The sequence below is a fragment of the Bombina bombina genome, chromosome 6 (genome assembly GCF_027579735.1).
Source record: "Bombina bombina isolate aBomBom1 chromosome 6, aBomBom1.pri, whole genome shotgun sequence".
NCBI classification, from domain to species: domain Eukaryota; kingdom Metazoa; phylum Chordata; class Amphibia; order Anura; family Bombinatoridae; genus Bombina; species Bombina bombina.
In genome coordinates, this window is record NC_069504.1 from 1,066,634,817 (window position 1) to 1,066,659,222 (window position 24,406).

At 39.1% G+C, this 24,406-nt stretch overlaps 1 protein-coding gene across 1 annotated transcript in view; it reads left to right on the forward strand.

Annotated features, from left to right (window-relative positions):
- SVOPL (SVOP like) overlaps positions 1-24,406 on the forward strand; it is a 163,288-nt gene that overhangs the window by 68,253 nt on the left and 70,629 nt on the right. Inside the window, exon 6 of the mRNA XM_053719681.1 lies at positions 9,150-9,223. Within this exon, the coding sequence (XP_053575656.1) occupies positions 9,150-9,223 (74 nt within the window). The remainder of the gene's footprint in view (positions 1-9,149; positions 9,224-24,406) is intronic.

Here is a 24,406-nt window from a genome sequence, read left to right on the forward strand (position 1 = left end):
GTGACGTATGGGATAGCAATACCCAAGAAGTGGAACTCCACGCAAGAGTCAATAGAGAGGGAGGGATAAAATAAAAACAGCTATTTCGCTGAATAAAATGAATCCACAACCCAAATATAAGTTTATTCTCATAAATAAAAGGAAAAACTTAAATCATAAGCAGAAGATTCAAACTGAAACAGCTGCCTGAAGAACTTTTCTACCAAAAACTGCTTCCGAAGAAGCAAATACATTAAAATGGTAGAATTTAGTAAATGTATGCAAAGAAGACCAAGTTGCTGCTTTGCAAATCTGATCAACTGAAGCTTCATTCTTAAAAGCCCAAGAAGTGGAAACTGATATAGTAGAATGAGCTGTAATTCTCTGAGCCGGAGCTTTACCCAACTCCAAATTAGCTTGATGAATAAAAAGCTTTAACCACAATGCCAAAGAAACGGCAGAAGCCTTCTGACTTTTCCTGGAACCAGAAAAGATAACAAATAGACTAGAAGTCTTCCTGAAATCTTTAGTAGCTTCAACATAATATTTCAGAGCTCTCACCACATCCAAAGAATGTAAAGATCTCTCCAAAGTATTCTTAGGATTAGGACACAAAGAAGGGACAACAATTTCTCTATTAATGTTGTTAGAATTCACAACCTTAGGTAAGAATTTAAATGAAGGCAGCAAAACTGCCTTATCCTGATGAAAAATCAGAAAAGGAGATTCACAAGAGAGAGCAGATAATTCAAAAACTCTTCTAGCAGAAGAGATGGCCAAAAGGAACAACACTTTCCAAGAAAGTAGTTTAATGTCCAAAGAATGCATAGGCTCAAATGGAGGAGCCTGTAAAGCCTTCAAAACCAAATTACGACTCCAAAGAGGAGAGATTGATTTAATGACAGGCTTGATACGAACCAAAGCCAATACAAAAAAGTGAATATTAGGAAATTTAGCAATTTTTCTGTGGAATAAAACAGAAAGAGCAGAGATTTGTCCTTTCAAGGAACTTGCAGACAAACCTTTATCCAAACCATCCTGAAGAAACTGTAAAATTCTAGGAATTCTAAAAGAATGCCAAGAGAATTTATGAGAGGAACACCATGAAATGTAAGTCTTCCAAACTTGATAATAAATCTTTCTAGAAACAGATTTACGAGCCTGTAACATAGTATTAATCATTGAATCAGAGAAACCTTTATGACTAAGCACTAAGTGTTCAATTTCCATACCTTCAAATTTAATGATTTGAGATCCTGATGGAAAAACGGACCTTGAGATAGAAAGTCCAGTCTTATTGGAAGTGGCCAAGGTTGGCAACTGGACATCCGAACAAGATCCGCATACCAAAACCTGTGAGGCCATGCTGGAGCCACCAGTAGCACAAACGATTGCTCCATGATGATTTTGGAGATCACTCTTGGAAGAAGAACTAGATGCGAGAAAATATAAGCAGGTTGATAACACCAAGGAAGTGTCAACGCATCCACTGCTTCCACCTGAGGATCCCTAGACCTGGACAGGTACCTGGGAAGTTTCTTGTTTAGATGAGATGCCACCAGATCTATTTCTGGAAGACCCCACATCTCTACAATTTGAGAAAACACATCTGGGTGGAGAGACCACTCTCCCGGATGTAAAGTCTGACGACTGAGATAATACTCTTCCCAATTGTCTATACCTGGGATATGAACTGCAGAAATTAGACAGGAGCTGGATTCCACCCAAACAAGTATCCGAGATACTTCTTTCATAGCTTGAGGAATGTGAGTCCCACCCTGATGATTGACATATGCCACAGTTGTGATATTGTCTGTCTGAAAACAAATGAACGGTTCTCTCTTCAATAGAGGCCAAAACTGAAGAGCCCTTAAAATCGCACGGAGTTCCAAAATATTTATTGGTAATCTCGCCTCTTGAGATTTCCAAACCCCTTGTGCTGTCAGAGATCCACAAACAGCTCCCTAACCTGAAAGACTCACATCTGTTGTGCTCACAGTCCAGGTTGGGCAAACGAAAGAGGCCCCCTGAACTAAACGATGGTGATCTAACCACCAAGTCAGAGATAGTCGAACATTGGGATTTAAGGATATTAATTGTAATATCCTTGTATAATCCCTGCACCATTGGTTCAGCATACACAGCTGGAGAGGTCTCATATGAAAACGAGCAAACGGATCGCGTCTGATGCTGCAGTCATGAGACCTAAAACTTCCATGCACATAACTACTGTAGGAAATGACTTAGACTTAGACTCGCCAGAAACAGCAGTTATGAAGCAGCGGTCAGAAAGACTGCTGCTCCATAACCCTGTCTGCCTGCTCTGAGCAGGCTGACAGACATCGCCGGAATTCAACCCGATCGAGTACGATCAGGCTGATTGACACCTCCCTGCTGGCGGCGAAATCTTTAGTAGCTTCAACATAATAGCTTCAACATAATATTTCAGAGCTCTCACCACATCCAAAGAATGTAAAGATCTCTCCAAAGTATTCTTAGGATTAGGACACAAAGAAGGGACAACAATTTCTCTATTAATGTTGTTAGAATTCACAACCTTAGGTAAGAATTTAAATGAAGGCAGCAAAACTGCCTTATCCTGATGAAAAATCAGAAAAGGAGATTCACAAGAGAGAGCAGATAATTCAAAAACTCTTCTAGCAGAAGAGATGGCCAAAAGGAACAACACTTTCCAAGAAAGTAGTTTAATGTCCAAAGAATGCATAGGCTCAAATGGAGGAGCCTGTAAAGCCTTCAAAACCAAATTAAGACTCCAAAGAGGAGAGATTGATTTAATGACAGGCTTGATACGAACCAAAGCCAATACAAAACAGTGAATATCAGGAAATTTAGCAATTTTTCTGTGGAATAAAACAGAAAGAGCAGAGATTTGTCCTTTCAAGGAACTTGCAGACAAACCTTTATCCAAACCATCCTGAAGAAACTGTAAAATTCTAGGAATTCTAAAAGAATGCCAAGAGAGTTTATGAGAGGAACACCATGAAATGTAAGTCTTCCAAACTTGATAATAAATCTTTCTAGAAACAGATTTACGAGCCTGTAACATAGTATTAATCACTGAATCAGAGAAACCTTTATGACTAAGCACTAAGTGTTCAATTTCCATACCTTCAAATTTAATGATTTGAGATACTGATGGAAAAACGGACCTTGAGATAGAAAGTCCAGTCTTATTGGAAGTGGCCAAGGTTGGCAACTGGACATCCGAACAAGATCCGCATACCAAAACCTGTGAGGCCATGCTGGAGCCACCAGTAACACAAACGATTGCTCCATGATGATTTTGGAGATCACTCTTGGAAGAAGAACTAGATGCGAGAAAATATAAGCAGGTTGATAACACCAAGGAAGTGTCAACGCATCCACTGCTTCCACCTGAGGATCCCTAGACCTGGACAGGTACCTGGGAAGTTTCTTGTTTAGATGAGATGCCACCAGATCTATTTCTGGAAGACCCCACATCTCTACAATTTGAGAAAACACATCTGGGTGGAGAGACCACTCTCCCGGATGTAAAGTCTGACGACTGAGATAATACTCTTCCCAATTGTCTATACCTGGGATATGAACTGCAGAAATTAGACAGGAGCTGGATTCCACCCAAACAAGTATCCGAGATACTTCTTTCATAGCTTGAGGAATGTGAGTCCCACCCTGATGATTGACATATGCCACAGTTGTGATATTGTCTGTCTGAAAACAAATGAACGGTTCTCTCTTCAATAGAGGCCAAAACTGAAGAGCCCTTAAAATCGCACGGAGTTCCAAAATATTTATTGGTAATCTCGCCTCTTGAGATTTCCAAACCCCTTGTGCTGTCAGAGATCCACAAACAGCTCCCTAACCTGAAAGACTCACATCTGTTGTGCTCACAGTCCAGGTTGGGCAAACGAAAGAGGCCCCCTGAACTAAACGATGGTGATCTAACCACCAAGTCAGAGATAGTCGAACATTGGGATTTAAGGATATTAATTGTAATATCCTTGTATAATCCCTGCACCATTGGTTCAGCATACACAGCTGGAGAGGTCTCATATGAAAACGAGCAAACGGATCGCGTCTGATGCTGCAGTCATGAGACCTAAAACTTCCATGCACATAACTACTGTAGGAAATGACTTAGACTTAGACTAGCCAGAAACAGCAGTTATGAAGCAGCGGTCAGAAAGACTGCTGCTCCATAACCCTGTCTGCCTGCTCTGAGCAGGCTGACAGACATCGCCGGAATTCAACCCGATCGAGTACGATCAGGCTGATTGACACCTCCCTGCTGGCGGCGAATTGGCCCCGAGTCTGCAGGGGGCGGCGTTGCACCAGCAGCTCTTGTGAGCTGCTGGTGCAATGCTGAACACGGAGATCGTATTGCTCTCCACATTCAGCGAGGTCTTGCAGACCTGATCCGCACTGTCGGATCAGGTCCGCAAGACCTTTGTTAAATAGAGGCCATGGACACTAAATCTATCTGGAAACCTAAAAAGGTTACCCTTGTCTGAGGAATCAAAGAACCTTTTGGTAAATTGATCCTCCAACCATGTTTTTGAAGAAACAACACTAGTTGATTTGTGTGAGATTCTGCAGAACATAAAGACTTAGCAAGTACCAAGATATCGTCCAAATATGGAAACACTTCAATATCCCGCTCTCTGATTACAGAGAGTAGGGCACCGAGAACCTTTGAAAAGATTCTTGTAACTGTCGCTAGGCCAAAAGGAAGAGCAGCAAATTGGTAATGCTTGTCTAGAAAAGAGAATCTCAGGAACTGATAGTGATCTGGATGAATCGGAATATGAAGATATGCATCCTGTAAGTCTATTGTGGAAATATAATGCCCTTGCTGATCAAAAGGCACAATAGTCCTTATAGTCACCATTTTAAAAGTTGGTACCAGGGGCGTATTTAGGTTTTGTGCTGCCCTAGGCACTCAAAAGTCTGCTGCCCCCCCCCCCCCACCCCAGGTTTAAGGCCTTTTTTTAGACATAATATTTTTGGGACAGGGTGTAAAAAATAAAAATAATAATGTATTTTTAAGTAGATGTTCACCAGGGCTTGCATTCATTCAGGTCACACACACACACACACACACATATATATATATATATATATATATATATATATATATATATATATATATATATATATATATATATATATATATATATATATATATATATATATATATATTTATTTATTTATTAAGACATTATTTTTTGCAAGTCAGATGATTAAAATGTTTATATCAGAAAAAAATATCCTTCACTGTATGATAGTTTGTCAGTAGGTAGTTGTTTAACCTTAAACATCTTCTTTGGTGATTGACAGTTATTTAAGCAAAATATCTGCTTGGATAAATATGTAATGAATATACAAACTGGCCTTTAAAAGTACTTAAAAAATACAACAGTAGTTATGATAGGTTTAGGAATTGTATCCTAGGGGATAAAGTCACATGATACAATCATAATAAAGTATATACTTGTATTGTTTCTGAATGTATTACATGCATACAACATATTTTCAGTTGTGTTTTAAGTCACATAGTTGTATAGATTCAGCAATAAATAATTATTCTTTGCATGTATGACAGATAGACAAACAGTAAATGTACAAGTATTTAGTGACTAATCTGTTTAAGTATTTTAATGCCTAATGAAGATTTATTGAAGGGAGAAAGGCATATGCTGTTTCACAGTGGTCACGTTGTAGTGCACACTGCACTGTGTAGTCTGTGTGAGCCTCAATCACGTGGTGGAGCCAGGAAGAATACCGCATTCCCTCTCAGTCCAGGCCAGGGTGCGCAAGTGAGCTCCGCCTCCACTGTCACCACATCATGCGCACCCACATACAATCCCATAAGATAGCAATAGCCGGGCCAGCCATTTAAGTCATTAGTAATTGGTTGATTTAGCCACCCGGCCCTGAGTTCAGTAGAGTGGCCCTAGGGACTCAAAATTCTGCTGCCCCTTAAAAATCTGCTGCCCTAGGCACCGGCCTTGTTGGCCTATGCCTTAATACGCCCCTGGTTGGTACTCTTACATATCGATTCAAAATTTTTAGATCCAAAACTGGTCTGAATGAATTTTCTTTCTTTAGGATAATGAATAGATTTGAATAAAACTCCAGACCCTGTTCCTGAAACGGAACTGGCATGATTACCCCTGATAACTCCAGGTCTAAAACACACTTCAGGAAAGCCTGAGCCTTTACTGGGTTTGCGGGGATGCGTGAGAGAAAAAATCTTCTCACAGGCGGTCTTACTCTGAATCCTATTCTGTATCCCTGAGAGACAATACTCTGAATCCATTGATTTTGGACCGAATTGGCCCAAACATCTTTGAAAAATCTTAATCTGCCCCCTACCAGCTGAGCTGGAATGAAGGCCGCACCTTCATGCGGACTTGGGGGCTGGCTTTGATCTCTTAAATGGCTTGGATTTATTCCAATTTGAGGAAGGCTTCCAATTTGAAACAGATTCCTTGGGGGAGGGATTAGCTTTCTGTTCCTTATTTTGTCGAAAGGAACGAAAACAGTTAGAAGCTTTAGATTTACCCTTAGGTCTTTTATCCTGAGGCAAAACAACTCCCTTCCCCCCAGTGAAAGTTGAAATTATTGAATCCAACTGAGAACCAAATAACTTATTACCTTGGAAAGAAAGAGATAGCAATCTGGACTTAGAAGTCCTGTCAGCATTCCAAGATTTAAGCCACAAAGCTCTTCTAGCTAAAATAGCTAAAGACATTGATTTAATATCAATTTTGATGATATCAAAAATGGCATCACAAATAAAATTATTAGCATGTTGAATCAAGTTAACAATGCTAGACAAATCATGATCCAATACTTGTTGCGCTAAAGTTTCCAACCAAAAAGTTGAAGCAGCCGCAACATCAGCTAAAGAAATTGCAGGCCCGAGAAGATTACCTGAATATAAATAGGCTTTCCTTAGTTCAGATTCAAGTTTCCTATCTAAAGGATCTTTAAAAGAAGTACTATCTTCCGTAGGAATAGTAGTACATTTAGCAAGAGTAGAGATAGCCCCATCAACTTTGGGGATCTTTTCCCAAAACTCTAAAGTAACTGCTGGCAAAGGATACCATTTTTTAAACCTTGAAGAAGGAATAAAAGAAGTACCAGGCCTATTCCATTCCTTAGAAATTATATCAGAAATAGCATCAGGAACTGGAAAAACCTCTGGAATAACCACAGGAGGTTTATAAACAGAATTTAAACATTTACTAGTTTTAATACCAAGAGGACTAGTTTCCTCCATATCCAATGTAATCAACACTTCTTTTAACAAAGAACGAATATACTCCATTTTTAATAAATAAAAAGATTTGTCAGTGTCAATATCTTCTGAACCAGATTGATCCCCATCAGAGAAGGATAATTCAGCATGTTGCCGGTCATTTGAAATTTCATCAACTTTATGAGAAGTTTTAAAAGACCTTTTACGTTTATTAGAAGGCGGGATGGCAGACAAAGCCTTCTGAATAGAATCAGAAATACATTCTTTTAAATTTACAGGTATATCTTGTGCATTAGATTTTGAGGGAACAGCAACAGGTAATGAACTATTACTGATGGATACATTCTCTGCATGTAAAATTTTATCATGACAACTATTACAAACCACAGCAGGAGATATAACCTCCACAAGTTTACAACAAATGCACTTAGCTTTGGTAGAACAGTTATCAGGCAGCAGGGTTCCAACAGTGATTTCTGATACAGGATCAGATTGAGACATCTTCCAAATGTAAGAGAAAAAAACAACATAAAAAGCAAAATGATCAATTTCCTTATATGACAGTTTCAGGAATGGGAAAAAATGCAAACAGCATAGCCCTCTGATAGAGAAAAAAGGCAAGAGGCATATAGGAATGAGGTCTTAAAAAATGAAAATATTTGGCGCCAAGTATGACGCACAACAAACAGAAAAATATTTTTTGGTGCCAAAAACCTCCGGAAATGACACACTAGCGTCACAGAGGACGCAACTTTGTAAAGGACTCGGCGTCGACTAAGACGCCGGAAATGACGAATTTGCGTCAACGAATGTAACTTTGTGCCCAAAAAAATCTCGCTCCAAGAATGACGCAATACATTTTGGCATTTTGCGCCCTTGTGAGCCTAATTCTGCCCGTTAATGTAAAAGACAGTCAATTTGAAAAAGAGACTATACCCTAGGTAAGAAATACATTTTTCCTAAAAAAAGCATTTCCCAGATATGAAACTGACAGTCTGCAAATGGAAATATACTGAAAACCTGAATCATGGCAAATATAAGTACAATACATATATTTAGAACTTTATATAAATACATAAAGTGCCAAACCATAGCTGAGCGTGTCTTAAGTATTGAAAACATACTTACCAAAAGACACCCATCCACATATAGCAGATAGCCAAACCAGTACTGAAACGGTTATCAGTAGAGATAATGGAATATGAGAGTATATCGTCGATCTGAAAAGGGAGGTAGGAGATGAATCTCTACGACCGATAACAGAGAACCTATGAAATAGATCCCTGTGAGGAAAACCATTGCATTCAATAGGTGATACTCCCTTCACATTCCTCTGACATTCACTGTACTCTGAGAGGAATCGGGCTTCAAAATGCTGAGAAGCGCATATCAATGTAGAAATCTTATCACAAACTTACTTCACCACCTCCATAGGAGGCAAAGTTTGTAAAACTGAATTGTGGGTGTGGTGAGGGGTGTATTTATAGGCATTTTGAGGTCTGGGAAACTTTGCCCCACCTGGTAGGATTGTATATCCCATACGTCACTAGCTCATAGACTCTTGCCAATTACATGAAAGAAAACCAAATTTATGCTTACCCGATAAATTTATTAATTTCCAGACATGAAGAGTCCCTGACCCCGCCCTCTTTTTAAATTATAAATTTGCCCTTTTTCTCCCTGAAAAAATATATATATATATATATATATATATATATATATATATATATATATATATATATATATATATATATATTTAAGATAAGATACTTTTAACTTGTTTAGACTATACAATATCTTTCTTTTTTGCTGTTGTGAATTAAGTATTTTATGTAACTTTTTTGATGTGCATTTTATACAATAGTTATTAATAAATATATATATTTTTTATTCTTTCTCTCAGGAAAATACAGGAAGAATTTTAGATCTTTTTGATCGGAAATATTTGCGAACATCTCTTCAACTCTGGGTTATTTGGTAAATGAACTAATGAATAAATAAGTTTTGAGTAAAAAAGTTTGTACATAAAAGTAGAATTTTAAGCGGACAACGCTAATGTATGCTAATTACACAAATAAACTGAAAAATAAAATGTCTTTAGTTTGTATTTAACTAAAACATAAAATTGTAGTGTCTGATATCAGTGCACTATATATAGCATCTAATTTAGTATATATATCACATAGTATACTGATAAAGCTGTTTTTTAAAACTATCATACACCTAGATTACAAGTTTTGCGTTCGTGTTTTAACGCTGAAAATTTTTTCAGCATTAAAACAGCAACGCAGCCATTACGAGTCTTGTCGGTATAGCTGTACCGCAATCCTTTTAGCCTGCAACGCAACGTCAGTCCCGCACACGTAAAAATTAAGTTTTTTCATGGGACTTCCATAGCGTTTCAGCCTTTACCGACAAGATTCATTCAGCAATCTGAGAGCAGTAGTTATGAGTTTTACACAACAAAACTGTTACATAAAACTCATAACTAAACTGTCACAAAGTACACTAAATACCCATAAACGACCTATTAACCCCTAAACCGAGGCCCTCCCGCATCGCAAATACTATATTAAAGTTATTAACCCTTAATCTGCTGCTCCCGATATCGCCACCACTAATACAATTTATTAACCCCTATTCCACCACTCCCCGACATCGTCACCACTATAAAAAAGTTATTAACCCCTCCCGCATTGCAAACACTATTTAAATATTATTAACCCCTAATCTGCCATCCACCCACATCACCCCCACTATACTAAAGATATTAACCCCTATTTCACCGCTCCACCGACACCGCCGCCACTATAATAAACCTATTAACCCCTAAACCGCAAGCCTCCCACAACGAAATATACTAAATTAAACTATTAACCCCTAAACCGAAAGCTCCCACATCACAATAAACTCATTTAAACTAGTAACCCCTAAACCTAACACCCCCTAACTTTATATTAAAATTACAATTTCCCTATCTTAAATTGAATTAAAAAGAGGGAAAGAAGAAGAGGCGCTAAAAAGTAGCACTAGGAGTTAATGATCTAAGGAGGGATGTGTATTGTATGTTGCAACAAGTATCTTCTTAACTGTTCCTAATTTCAGGTATCATTCAATATTACAATCTTTAATAACAAATAAATATATTGAAAAAGAGTTTAGAAAACTAGAGAGAAATAGTTTCCAACAATTTATTATGCACAAGATCCACAATAAAAATGCACAGTACAGGTATACCTCACTTTACAGCGCTTCACTTTACAGCGCTTCGCTAATACAGCGCTTTGTGGAGCTGAAGTTCAACCTCCAAGGATTTTAAAACAGTGCTGTAATCTTCGTGAGATTGCAAGAAAAGTGACTGGCACCATTTTATTATGCTTAGTTCACTCTGTTTACAGCATTACAGTGCAATCTGTGTCTCAGTGCTATACTCTGGCAAATTGTACTACAGTGATTGTCACTATTTTATAGGTACAGTATTTATTGAATACTGTGCTGTGCGAGTGTTAAACTAAACTTAGCACTATTGCACACCTAATATAAGTTAGTTAAAATATGTTTTTAAGTTTTTAAACACACTGGCAAGTGAAAAGAAAGCTAAAACTGCCTTGTTTCACTTTAAGGCGGTTTTCACTTTACAGCGGGGCTCCGGTCCCTAACCCGCTGTATGAGTGGGGTATACCTGTATCCACAAGATCCACAATAAAAATGCACAGTATGATGAGCTTCTTCAAAAAATTAAAAGCATAAAATAGAAAAAAAAATAACGGCTAGATTACGAGTTTTGCATTAGGAGCTGTGCGATGCTAACAAGTAGTTTTATCTCACCGCTCACTTACCTGCAGCGTTGGGATAACGGGTTTTTACAACCCAGACAAGAAGTGAGCATTGAGCAAAATTCTGCTCCTTACCGCACTCCAAAACCAGCGCTGCTTACGTTAGCGGTGAGCTGTTGTAACGTGCTTGTGCACGATTTCCACATAGGAATCAACAGGGAGAGCCGGCTGAAAAAAAGTCTAACACCTGCCAAAAAGCAGCGTAAAGCTCCTTAACGCCACCCCATTGATTCCTATGGGGAAATCAAATTAATGTCTACACCTAACACCCTAACATGAACCCTGAGTCTAAACACCCCTAATCTTACACTTATTAACCCCTAATCTGCCGCCCCCGACATCACCGACACCTACATTATAATTATTAACCCCTAATCTGCTGCTCCGGACACCACCGCCGCCACCTACATTATACTTATGAACCCCTAATCTCCTGCCCCCAACATCGCCAACACCTACATTATATTTATTAACCCCTAATATGCCGCCCCCAATGTTGCCGCCACCTACCTACATTTATTAACCCCTAATCTGCTGCCCCCAACGTCGCCGCCACTATAATAAACATATTAACCCCTAAACCGCCGCACACCCGCCTCGCAAACATTAGTTAAATATTATTAACCCCTAATCTGCCGGCGCTAACATCACCGCCACCTACCTACATTTATTAACTCCTAATCTGCCACCCCAACGTCGCCGCTACTATTCTAAATTTATTAGCCCCTAAACCTAAGTCTAACCCTAACCCTAACACCCCCTAACTTATTATTTTAAATAAATATAAATAAAATTACTATAATTAACTAAATTATTCCTATTTAAAACTAAATACTTACCTATAAAATAAACCCTAAGCTAGCTACAATATAACTAATAGTTACATTGTATCTAGTTTAGGGTTTATTTTTATTTTACAGGCAAGTTTGTATTTATTTTTTACTAGGTAGAATAGTTACTAAATAGTTATTAACTATTTAATAAACTACCTAGCTAAAATAAATACAAAAGTACCTGTAAAATAAAACCTAACTTAAGTTACAATAACACCTAACACTACACTATAATTAAATTAATTCCCTAAACTAAATACAAATAAATACAATTAAATAAAATTATCTAAAGTACAAAACCCCCCACTAAATTACAGAAAATAATAAACAAATTACAAGATTTTTAAACTAACAAAATAAAAAAGCCCCCCCAAAATAAAAAAGCCCTACCCTACACTAAATTACAAATAGCCCTTAAAAGGGCCTTTTGCGGGGCATTGCCCCAAAGTAATCAGCTCTTTTACCTGTAAAAAAAATTACAAATCCCCCCAACATTAAAACCCACCACCCACAAAACCTACCCTACTCTAAAACCCACCCAATACCCCCTTAAAAAAACCTAACACTAACCCCTTGAAGATCACCTTACCAGGAGAAGTCTTCACCCAACCGGGCCAAAGTCCTCAACAAATCCGGCAGAACTGGTCCTCCAGACAGGCAGAAGTCTTCATCCAGACGGCATCTTCTATCTTCATCCATCTGGCGCGGAGCGGGTCCATCTTCAAGACATCCAACGCGGAGCATCCTATTCTTTCCACGGCAACTGAAGAATGAAGGTATCTTTAAGTGATGTCATCCAAGATGGCGTCCCTTCAATTCCGATTGGCTGATAGAATTCTATCAGCCAATCGGAATTAAGGTAGAGAAAATCCTATTGGCTGATGCAATCAGCCAATAGGATTGAAGTTCAATCCTATTGGCTGATCCAATCAGCCAATAGAATGCAAGCTCAATCCTATTGGCTGATTGGATCAGCCAATCGGAATTGAAGGGACGCCATCTTGGTTGACGTCACTTAAAGGTACCTTCATTCTGTGTTAGCCATCGATTGAAGAGGATGCTCCGCGTCGGATGTCTTGAAGATAGAAGATGCCGTCTGGATGAAGACTTCTGTCCGTCTGGAGGATCACTTCGCCCCAGCTTGGATGAAGACTTCTCCCGGCTTCGTTGAGGACTTCGGCCTGGTTGGGTGAAGACTTCTCCCGGTAAGGTGATCTTCAAGGGGTTAGTGTTAGTTTTTTTTAAGGGGGTATTGGGTGGGTTTTAGAGTAGGGTTGGTTGTGTGGGTGGTGGGTTTTAATGTTGGGGGGATTTGTAATTTGTTTTGCAGGTAAAAGAGCTGATTACTTTGGGGCAATGCCCTGCAAAAGGCCCTTTTAAGGGCTATTTGTAATTTAGTGTAGGGTAGGGCTTTTTTATTTTGGGGGGGCTTTTTTATATTGTTAGGGGGATTAGATTAGGTGTAATTAGTTTAAAATTTGTAATTTGTTTATTATTTTCTGTAATTTAGTGGGGGGTTTTGTACTTTAGATAATTTTATTTAATTGTATTTAATTGTATTTAATTTAGGGAATTAATTTAATTATAGTGTAGTGTTAGGTGTAATTGTAACATAGGTTAGGGTTTATTTTACAGGTAGCTTTGTATTTATTTTAGCTAGGTAGTTATTAAATAGTTAATAACTATTTAATAACTATTGTACCTAGTTAAAATAAATACAAACTTGCCTGTAAAATAAAAATAAACCGTAAGATAGCTACAATGTAACTATTAGTTATATTGTAGCTAGCTTAGGGTTTATTTTACAGGTAAGTATTTAGTTTTAAATAGGAATAATTTAAGTTAATTATAGTAATTTTATTTAGATTTCTTTTAATTATATTTAAGTTAGGGAGTGTTAGGTTTAGGGTTAGACTAAGGTTTAGGGGTTAATAACTTTAATATAGTGGCAGCGACGTTGGGGGCGGCAGATTAGGGGTTAATAAATGTAGGTAGATGGCGTTGATGTTAGGGCCAGCAGATTAGGGGTTAATAATAATTAAATCATGTTTGCAAGGCGGGAGTGCGGCAGTTTAGGGGTTAATAATAATTAAATAATGTTTGCGAGGCGGGAGTGCGACGGTTTAGGGGTTAATATATTTATTAACGAGGCGGCGATGTCAGGTTCGACAGATTAGGGGTTAAAAAAATGTATTTTAGTGTTTGCGATGCGGGAGGGCCTCGGTTTAGGGGTTAATAGGTAGTTTATGGGTATTAGTGTACTTTTTAGCACTTAGTTAAGAGTTTTATGCTACGGCCTTGTAGTGTAAAACTCTTAACTACTGACTTTAAAATGTGGTACCAGTCTTGACAGGAGAGGGTGTACCGCTCACTTTTTGGCAGACTCGTAATACCGGCGCTATGCAAGTCCCATTGAAAATATAGGATAGGCAATTGACGTAAGTGGATTTGCGGTATTTCAAAGTCTGTCCAAAAAAGTGAGCGGTACACCTGTACCTGCAAGACTCGTAATACCAGCGGGCGTTAAAAAGCAGCGTTGGGACCATCCAACACTGCTTTTTAAGCCTAATGCACAACTCGTAATCTAGACGTAAGTGTTGCAGCACTAAAAATATTTCTACTGAAGCTAGGTCTGCATAAAAAATCGATTCAATATAATTTCACAAAACTCCAACCATTAATGTACGTATCAGGCTGTATATACACTTAAACTTGGAGATTGTTATTTTAGCGTAGTAAAGTCCAGATTCAAAAAGTTATATTGCAGTAATTATTAGTGAGTGTGGTAGTCACTTTTTTCCTTTTAAATTAATAGAAATGTTTCTTTAGCTGCAATAGTGGTAATATCCCCTTAATGATAAATGTAATAATGTCTTCTCGACTTCAGCAGTGCTTTGTTTTTGATAATTGTCAGTAGTAACAATGTAACAGATGCCAATAACAACAATGTGTCAGGTGCGGGTTAGTATGTTTACAAGCAGGCTATTGGTAGGTCAAATTAAGCCGATATTTAGAAATGTTCATCCAGGTTAGGAATATACAATCCAGACCGTGTCTGACAGGTACTCTTACCCTTAGTTGAAAACTGCTGTATCCGGTCTTTCTGAGCATTCTTTTAAACCTCCCAATGATATCTACCACATCCTTCTCTCAGTGGTTGTGATCTGTTTGTTGGTAAAGAAAAGATTCCGGTAGGTAAGCTTACCCTCTACCTTGTAGCTCCGTCGGACTCCTACCCGCCCGTCGACAATGAGGGTGGGTAGGTCCACAATGTCATGTTGACATTGTGGACCCGCTCCGCAAGGATGAAGATAGAAGATGCCGTCTGGATGAAGACTTCTGTCCATCTGGAGGACCACTTATGCCGGCTTCATTGTGGACATCTTGCCGCTTGGATGCATCTTTGGGGGTTAGTGTTAGGATTTTTTTAAGGGTGTATTGGTTGGGTTTATTTTTTAGGTTAGGGCTTTGGGCCTGCAATAGAGCTAAATGCCCTTTTAAGGGCAATGCCCATCCAAATGCTCTTTTGAGGGCAATGGGGAGCTTAGGTTTTTTTAGTTAGTATTTTGTTTGGGGGGGCTGGTTGTGTGGGTGGTGGGTTTTACTGTTGGGGGGGTGTTTGTATTTTTTTCCAGGTAAAAGAGCTGATTTCTTTGGAGCAATGCCCTGCAAAAGGCCCTTTTAAGGGCTATTGGTAGTTTAGTTTAGGCTAGGGTTTTTTTTTTATTTTAGGGGGGCTTTTTTATTTTGATAAGGCTATTAGATTAGGTGTAATTAGTTTAAAGATCTGTAATTAGTTTTTATTTTCTGTAATTTAGTGGGTTTTTTTTTTGTAATTTAGCTAATTTAATTTAATGTATTTAATTGTATTTAATGTAGAGAATTTATTTAATTGTAGTGTTAGGTGTTATTGTAACTTAGGTTAGGTTTTATTTTACAGGTACATTTGTATTTATTTTAGCTAGGTAGTTATTAAATAGTTAATAACTATTTAGAAACTATTCTACCTAGTTAAAATAAATACAAACTTGCCTGTAAAATAAAAATAAACCCTAAGATAGCTACAATGTAACTATTAGTTATATTGTAATTAGCTTAGGGTTTATTTTATAGGTAAGTATTTTGTTTTAAATAGGAATAATGTAGTTAATGATAGTAATTTTAATTAAATTATATTTCAATTAGGGGGTGTTAGGGTTAGGGTTAGGTTTAGGGGTTAATAAATTTAATATAGTGGCGGCGATGTTGGGGCGGCAGATTAGGGGTTAATAAGTGTAGGTAGGTTGCAGCGACATTGGGGGCAGCAGATTAGGGGTTAATAAATATAATGTAGGTGTCGGCGATGTCTGGGGCAGCAGATTAGGGGTTAATAAGTGTAAGATTAGGGGTGTTTAGACTCGGGGTTCATGTTAGGGTGTTAGGTGTAAACATAAAATGTGTATCACCATAGGAATCAATGGGGCTGCGTTACTGAGATTTACGTTGCTTTTTGGCAGGTGTTAGACTTTTTCTCAGCCGGTTCTCCCCATTGATGTCTATGGGGAAATCATGCACGAGCATGTATGACCAGCTCACCACTCACTTAAGCAGCGCTGGTATTGAAGTGCAGTATGGAGCTCAATTTTGCTCTACGCTCACTTCTTGCCTTTTAACGTTGGGTTTGTAAAAACCTGTAATACCAGCGCTGCAGGTAAGTGAGCGGTGAGAAAAAACTGCTCGTTAGCATCGCACAGCTCCTAACGCAAAACTCGTAATCTAGCCGTTAATTTTTTATCTATTTTATGCTTTTAATTTTTTGAAGAAGCGCATCATACTGTGCATTTTTATTGTGGATCTTGTGGATACTGTGCATTTTTATTGTGGATCTTGTGCATAATAAATTGTTGGAAACTATTTCTCTCTAGTTTTCTAAACTCTTTTTCAATATATTTAGTTGTTATTAAGGATTGTAATATTGAATGATATCTGAAATTAGGAACAGTTAAGAAGATACTTGTTGCAACATACAATACACATCCCTCCTTAGATCATTAACTCCTAGTGCTACTTTTTAGCGCCTCTTCTTCTTCCCCTCTTTTTTGTCTTTTAGATACACTATCTAGGAAGAAGATAGTCTGAGGAAGAGGCTTAGGGGCTATTTACTCTAGCGCTTTTTATTTATTTTTTCTTTCTTAAATTGAATTAAAACTTACCTGTCAAATTAAAAAAAAACATAATTTATGCTTACCTGATAAATTTATTTCTCTTGTGATGTATCGAGTCCATGGATTCATCCTTACTTGTGGGATATTCTCCTTCCCTACAGGAAGTGGCAGAGAGAGCACCCACAGCAGAGCTGTCTATATAGCTCCCCCCTTAGCTCCACCCCCCGGTCATTCGACCGAAGGCTAGGAAGAAAAAGGAGAAACTATAGGGTGCAGTGGTGACTGAAAGTTTAAAAATAAAATATATATGCCTGTCTTAATAAACAGGACGGGCCGTGGACTCGATACATCACAAGAGAAATTAATTTATCAGGTAAGCATAAATTATGTTTTCTCTTGTAAGATGTATCGAGTTCACGGATTCATCCTTACTTGTGGGATACCAATACCAAAGCTTTAGGACACGAATGAAGGGAGGGACAAGACAGGGACCTTAAACGGAAGGCACCACTGCTTGTAGAACCTTTCTCCCAAAAATAGCCTCCGAAGAAGCAAAAGTATCAAATTTCTAAAATTTGGAAAAAGTATGAAGCGAAGACCAAGTCGTCACCTTACAAATCTGTTCAACAGAAGCCTTATTTTTAAAAACCCATGTGGAAGCCACAGCTCTAGTAGAATGAGCAGTAATTCTTTCAGGAGGCTGCTGTCCAGCAGTCTCATAGGTCAAACGGATGATGCTTTTCAGCCAAAAGGAAAGAGAGGTAGCCGTAGCCTTTTGGCCTCTCCGCTTACCAGAATAAACAACAAACAATGAAGATGTTTGATGGAAATATTTGGTTGCTTGTAAGTAGATCTTTAAAGCATGAACCACATCAAGATTGTGCAACAGACGTTCCTTCTTTGATGAAGGATTAAGACACAGAGAAGGAACAACAATCTCTTGATTGATATTCTTATTAGAAACAACCTTAGGAAGAAAACCAGGTTTGGTACGCAAAACCACCTTATTTGCATGGAAAATAAGATAAGGGGAATTACACTGTAAAGCAGATAGCTCAGAAACTCTTCAAGCCGAAGAGATAGCAACTAAGAACAAAACTTTCCAAGATAGAAGCTTAATATCTATGGAATGCATAGGTTCAAACGGAACCCCTTGAAGAACTCTAAGGACTAAGTTTAGGCTCCAAGGCAGAGCAGCAGGCTTAAATACAGGCTTAATTCTGACCAAAGCCTGACTAAAAGTTTGAACGTCTGGGACATCTGCCAGACGTTTGTGTAGTAGAATAGACAAAGCAGATATTTGTCCTTTTAGAGAACTAGCTGATAATCCCTTCTCCAAACCCTCTTGAAGAAAAGATAATATTCTAGGAATCCTAATCTTACTCCATGAGTAACCTTTGGATTCACACCAAAAAAGATATTTGCGCCAAATCTTATGATAGATCTTCTTGGTGACAGGCTTTCTAGCCTGAATCAGGGTATCAATGACCGACTCAGAGAACCCACGCTTTGATAGAACTAGTCGTTCAATCTCCAAGCAGTCAGACGCAGAGAAACTAGATTTGGATGTGAGAACGGACCTTGGATTAGAAGGTCCCGCCTCATTGGCAGGGTCCACGGTGGAACCGAGGACATGCCCACTAGGTCTGCATACCAAGTCCTGCATGGCCACGCAGGTGCTATCAGAATCACTGAAGCTCTTTCCTGCTTGATTCTGACAACCAGACGTGGAAGGAGAGGAAGCGGTGGAAATACGTAGGCCAGATTGAAGGACCAAGGTACTGCTAGAGCATCTATCAGTACCGCCTTGGGATCCTGGGACCTGGACCCGTAACGAGAAAGTTTGGCATTCTGACGCGACGCCATCAGATCTAATTCTGGTGTGCCCCATAGCTGAATCAGCTGAGCAAATACCTCCGGATGGAGTTCCCACTCCCCCGGATGAAAAGTCTGATGACATTTCTCTACTCCTGGAATGTGGATTGCTGAGAGATGGCAAGAGTGATCCTCTGCCCATCGGATTATTTTGGTTACTTCCATCATCGCTAGAGAACTCCTTGTTCCTCCCTGATGATTGATATAAGCTACAATCGTGATGTTGTCCGACTGAAACCTGATGAATTTGGCTGCAGCAAGCTGAGGCCATGCCTGAAGCACCTTAAATATCGCTCTCAGTTCTAGGATGTTTATCGGAAGAGGAGATTCCTCCCGAGACCATAAGCCCTGTGCTTTCAGGGACCTCCAGACTGCACCCCAGCCTAGCAGGCTGGCATCTGTCATTACAATGAGCCACTCTGGCCTGTGGAAGTACATTCCCTGAGACAGGTGGTCCTGAGACAACCACCAGAGAAGAGAATCTCTGGTCTCCTGGTCCAGATGCAGTTGAGGAGATAAATCTGCATAATCCCCATTCCACTGTTTGAGCATGCATAGTTGCAGTGGTCTGAGGTGTAGGCGGGCAAAAGGAACTATGTCCATTGCCACTACCATGTTTCCGATTACCTCCATACACTGAGCCACAGATGGCCGAGGAATGGAATGAAGAGTTTGGCAAGTGGTTAAGAGTTTTGATTTTCTGACTTACATCAGAAATATTTTCATTTATACCGAATCTATCAGAGTCCCCAGAAAGGAAACTCTTGTGAGAGGGAAGAGAGAACTCTTTTTTATGTTCACCTTCCACCCGTAAGATCTCAAAAGTCGATGCCTGAATTAAGATGTCATCTAGATAAGGCGCCACGAGGTCATAGAACCGCCAGATGGGACCCTACACCTTTGTGAAAATTCTTGGAGCCGTGGCTAACCCGAAGGGAAGAGCCACAAACTGGTAATGCCTGTTTAGAAAAGGAAATCTGAGAAATTGATGATGATCTCTGTGAATAGGTATGTGTAGATACGCATCCTTTAAGTCCATGGTAGTCATATATTGACCTTCCTGGATCAGAGGCAGAATAGTTCGAATGGTCTCCATCTTGAATGATGGAACCTTGAGGAGCTTGCTTAGAATTTTGAGATCCAAGATTGATCTGAAAGTTCCCTCTTTTTTGGGAACCACAAACAGGTTTAAGTAGAATCCTATTCCCTGTTCCTCTTTTGGGACTGGGCGGATCACCCCCATGGTAAGCAAATCTTCTACACAGCATAAGAATGCCTCTCTCTTTGTCTGGTTTACAGACAATCGAGAAATATGAACTCTCCCCCTTGGAAGGGAGTCTTTGAATTCCAGAAGATATCCCTGGGACACAATTTCTAAAGCCCAGGGATCGTGAACATCTCTTGCCCAAGCCTGAGCGAAGAGAGAGAGTCTGCCCCCTACTAGATCCGGTCCCGGATCGGGGGCTACCCCTTCATGCTGTCTTAGAGGCAGCTGCAGGCTTCTTGGCCTGTTTACCCTTGTTCCAAGCCTGGTTAGGTCTCCAGACTGACTTGGATTGGGCAAGATTCCGCTCTTGCTTTGCAGCAGAGGAAGCCGAAACGGAACCAATCTTGATGTTCCGAAAGGAACAAAAATTACTTTGTTTGATCTTCATCTTATTTGATCTATCCTGAGGAAGGGCATGACCTTTCCCTCCAGTGATGTCTGAAATGATCTCTTTCAGTTTAGGCCCGAATAGGGTCTTTCCTTTGAAAGGGATGTTCAAAAGTTTAGATTTGGATGACACATCAGCAGACCAGGACTTAAGCCATAACGCCCTGCGTGCTAGAATGACAAAACCTGAATTCTTTGCCGCCAATTTCGCCAGTTGAAAAGCGGCATCTGATAATAAAAGAATTAGCCGATTTAAGGGCCTTAATTCTGTCCATAATCTCCTCTAATGGAGTCTCCATCTGAAGAGCCTCTTCTAGAGCCTCAAACCAGAAAGCAGCTGCAGTAGTTACAGGAACAATGCACGCAATAGGTTGAAGAGAAAAACCCTGATGAACAAAAATTTTCTTCAGGAGACCCTCTAATTTTTTATCCATAGGATCTTTGAAAGCACAACTGTCTTCGATAGGTATAGTTGTACGCTTAGACAGAGTAGAAATAGCTCCCTCCACCTTAGGGACTGTCTGCCACGAGTCCCGCATGGTGTCAGATATGGGAAACATTTTCTTAAAAACAGGAGGGGGAGAGAACGGAATACCTGGTCTATCCCACTACTTAGTAATAATATTCACAATCCTCTTAGGAACTGGAAAAACATCAGTGTAAACAGGAACCTCTAAGTATTTATCCATTTTACACAATTTCTCTGGAACCCCTATAGGGTCACAATCATCTAGAGTCGCTAATACCTCCCTGAGCAATAAGCGGAGGTGTTCAAGCTTAAATTTAAAGGCTGTCATATCAGAATCTGTCTGAGGAAGTGTCTTTCCTCAATCAGGAATTTCTCCCTCAGATAACAAATCCCTCACCCCTACTTCAGAGCATTGTGAGGGCATATCAGATACGGCTACTAAAGCGTCAGATTTCTAAACCCAGAGCTGTCCCGCTTTCCTTGTAAACCAGGCAGTTTAGATAAAACCTCTGTGAGGGTTGTATTCATAACTGTGGCCATGTCTTGTAAAGTAAAAGAATTTGACGCACTAGAGGTACATGGCGTCACTTGTGCGGGCGTTACTGGTTGTGACACTTGGGGAGAGCTAGATGGCGAACCGTCATTTACTTCTGACTGAGAATCATCTATTGCTCTATTTTTAAGTGCTAATATATGTTCTTTATAGTTTATAGACATATCAGTACAATTGGACACATTCTAAGAGGGGGTTCCACAATGGCTTCCAAACATATTAAACAAGGTTTTTCCTTGGTGTCAGACAAGGCTAGTAATGTAACAAGCAAGCTGGGAAAACACTGTAATCAAAGTAAAAAAAACGGTACTGTGCCTTTAAGAGAAAAAAAGCTGCACCAGTTCTGCAAAACAGTGTAAAAAAGCAGTAAACTTAACGAAATTTTTACAGTAGCATTATAAAGGCTTAGTAACTTTGCACAGCTATGCAAATAAACAATTAACCCTTAAATGGCAAAAACGGATTGAAAAAACGTTAACCCCAGTAAAAAAAGACTTTCAGCACCATGCCACAGCTCTGCTGTGGCTCCTACCTGCCCTTCAGAACGATTTGTGGGGGAAAAAACCTCTTTAACAACCCTCAAACACAGCAGAAACGACAGGAGAAGCGGTGATATGTCTCAGGGGAAGGAAACTGCGCAACTGAGGCGCGAAAATAGGCCCCTCCCACCTCACTCGATGTTTTGAGGCCTACCAGAGAAACACCAGTGTCCCTTAATTAAACATATGAGTTACAAAACTCAAAACCAAGCCACAATGACACCTTTAGTCCCTTCAAAAAACGTTATAAATGCATCAAAAAATAAAACATTTTTTCCTAACAGTATCACCAGTAACTAATGAGCCATTGCAAGCAAGCTGAAATTCCTGTTAAAGTATCTGAATACAGCTTACCCTTCCCTCATGGGGATATTGTCAGCCTTTTCTAGATTTAACACAGTCTGTCTAGAAAAATATAGACTGAACATACCTCATATGCAGCTTAATCTGCAAACCGTTCTCCCAACTATTTTCCTATACTCTTCAGGCCTTGTGAGAACAGCAGTGGATCTTAGTTACAAAGTGCCAAGATCATCATCCCTCTTGCAGAAATCTTCATCCCTTTTCTGCCAGAGAGTAAATAGTACACACCAATACCATTTAAAATAATAAACTCTTGCTTGAGTAGTAAAAAACTACATTTTAGTCACCACATAGCTCTTTGCCCTTCCTAGCAGTTAAGCAGGCAGAGAGAATGACTGGGGGGTGGAGCTAAGGGGGGAGCTATATAGACAGCTCTGCTGTGGGTGCTCTCTCTGCCACTTCCTGTAGGGAAAGGAGAATATCCCATAAGTAAGGATGAATCCGTGGACTCGATACATATTACAAGAGAAAACATAATTTATGTAAGAACTTACCTGATAAATTCATTTCTTTCATATTGGCAAGAGTCCATGAGCTAGTGATGTATGGAATATACAATCCTACCAGGAGGGGCAAAGTTTCCCAAACCTCAAACTGCCTATAAATACACCCCTCACCACACCCACATTTCCGTTTAAAGAATAGCCAAGAAGTGGGGTGATAAAGAAAGGCGTAAAAAGCATCAACAAAGAAATTTGGAAATAATTGTGCTTTATACAAAAAAATAATTATAACCACCATAAAAAGGGTGGGCCTCATTGACTCTTGACAATATGAAAGAAATGAATTTATCAGGTAAGTTCTTACATAAATTATGTTTTCTTTCATGTAATTGGCAAGATTCCATGAGCTAGTGACGTATGGGATAGCAATACTCAAGATGTGGAACTTTCATGCAAGAGTCACTAGAGAGGGAGGGACAAAAAACAGCCATTTCGCTGAAAAAATAAATCCACAACCTAAATATAAGTTTATTCTTAAAAAATAAAAATAAAAACTTAATCATAAGCAGAAGAATCAATCTGAAACAGCTGCCTGAAGAACTTTCCTACCAAAAACTGCCTCCGAAGAAGCAAATACATCAAAATTGTAGACTTTAGTAAATGTATGCAAAGAAGACCAAGTTGCTGCTTTGCAAATCTGATCAACTGAAGCTTCATTCTTAAAAGCCCAAGAAGTGGAAACTGATCTAGTAGAATGAGCTGTAATTCTCTGAGGTGGGGCTTTACCCGACTCCAAATAAGCTTGATGAATCAAAAGCTTTAACCACAATGCCAAAGAAACGGCAGAAGCCTTCTGACCTTTCCTGGAACTAGAAAATATAACAAATAGACTAGAAGACTTCCTGAAATCTTTAGTGGCTTCAAAATAATATTTCAGAGCTCTCACCACATCCAAAGAATGTAAAGATCTCTCCAAAGTATTCTTAGGATTAGGACACAAAGAAGGGACAACAATTTCTCTATTAATGTTGTTAGAATTCACAACCTTAGGTAAGAAATGAAATGAAGTCCGCAAAACTGCCTTATCCTGATGAAAAATCAGAAAAGGAGATTCACAAGAAAGAGCGGATAATTCAGAAACTCTTCTAGCAGAAGAGATGGCCAAAAGGAACAACACTTTCCAAGAAAGTAGTTTAATGTCCAAAGAATTCATAGGCTCAAAAGGAGGAGCCTGTAAGGCCTTCAAAACCAAATTAAGACTCCAAGGAGGGAAGATTGATTTAATGACAGGCTTGATACGAACCAAACATACAAGTACAACTTAGCTTATAGCATACAAACTGTGATACAGAATGTCCAGATAGACAAAAGATTAAAAGATGTCCAAATAAAGTCCAAAATATTCCTTTAAAGTTATAGAGGTGTAAGGCAGCTCTCCTCGATGTATAAGG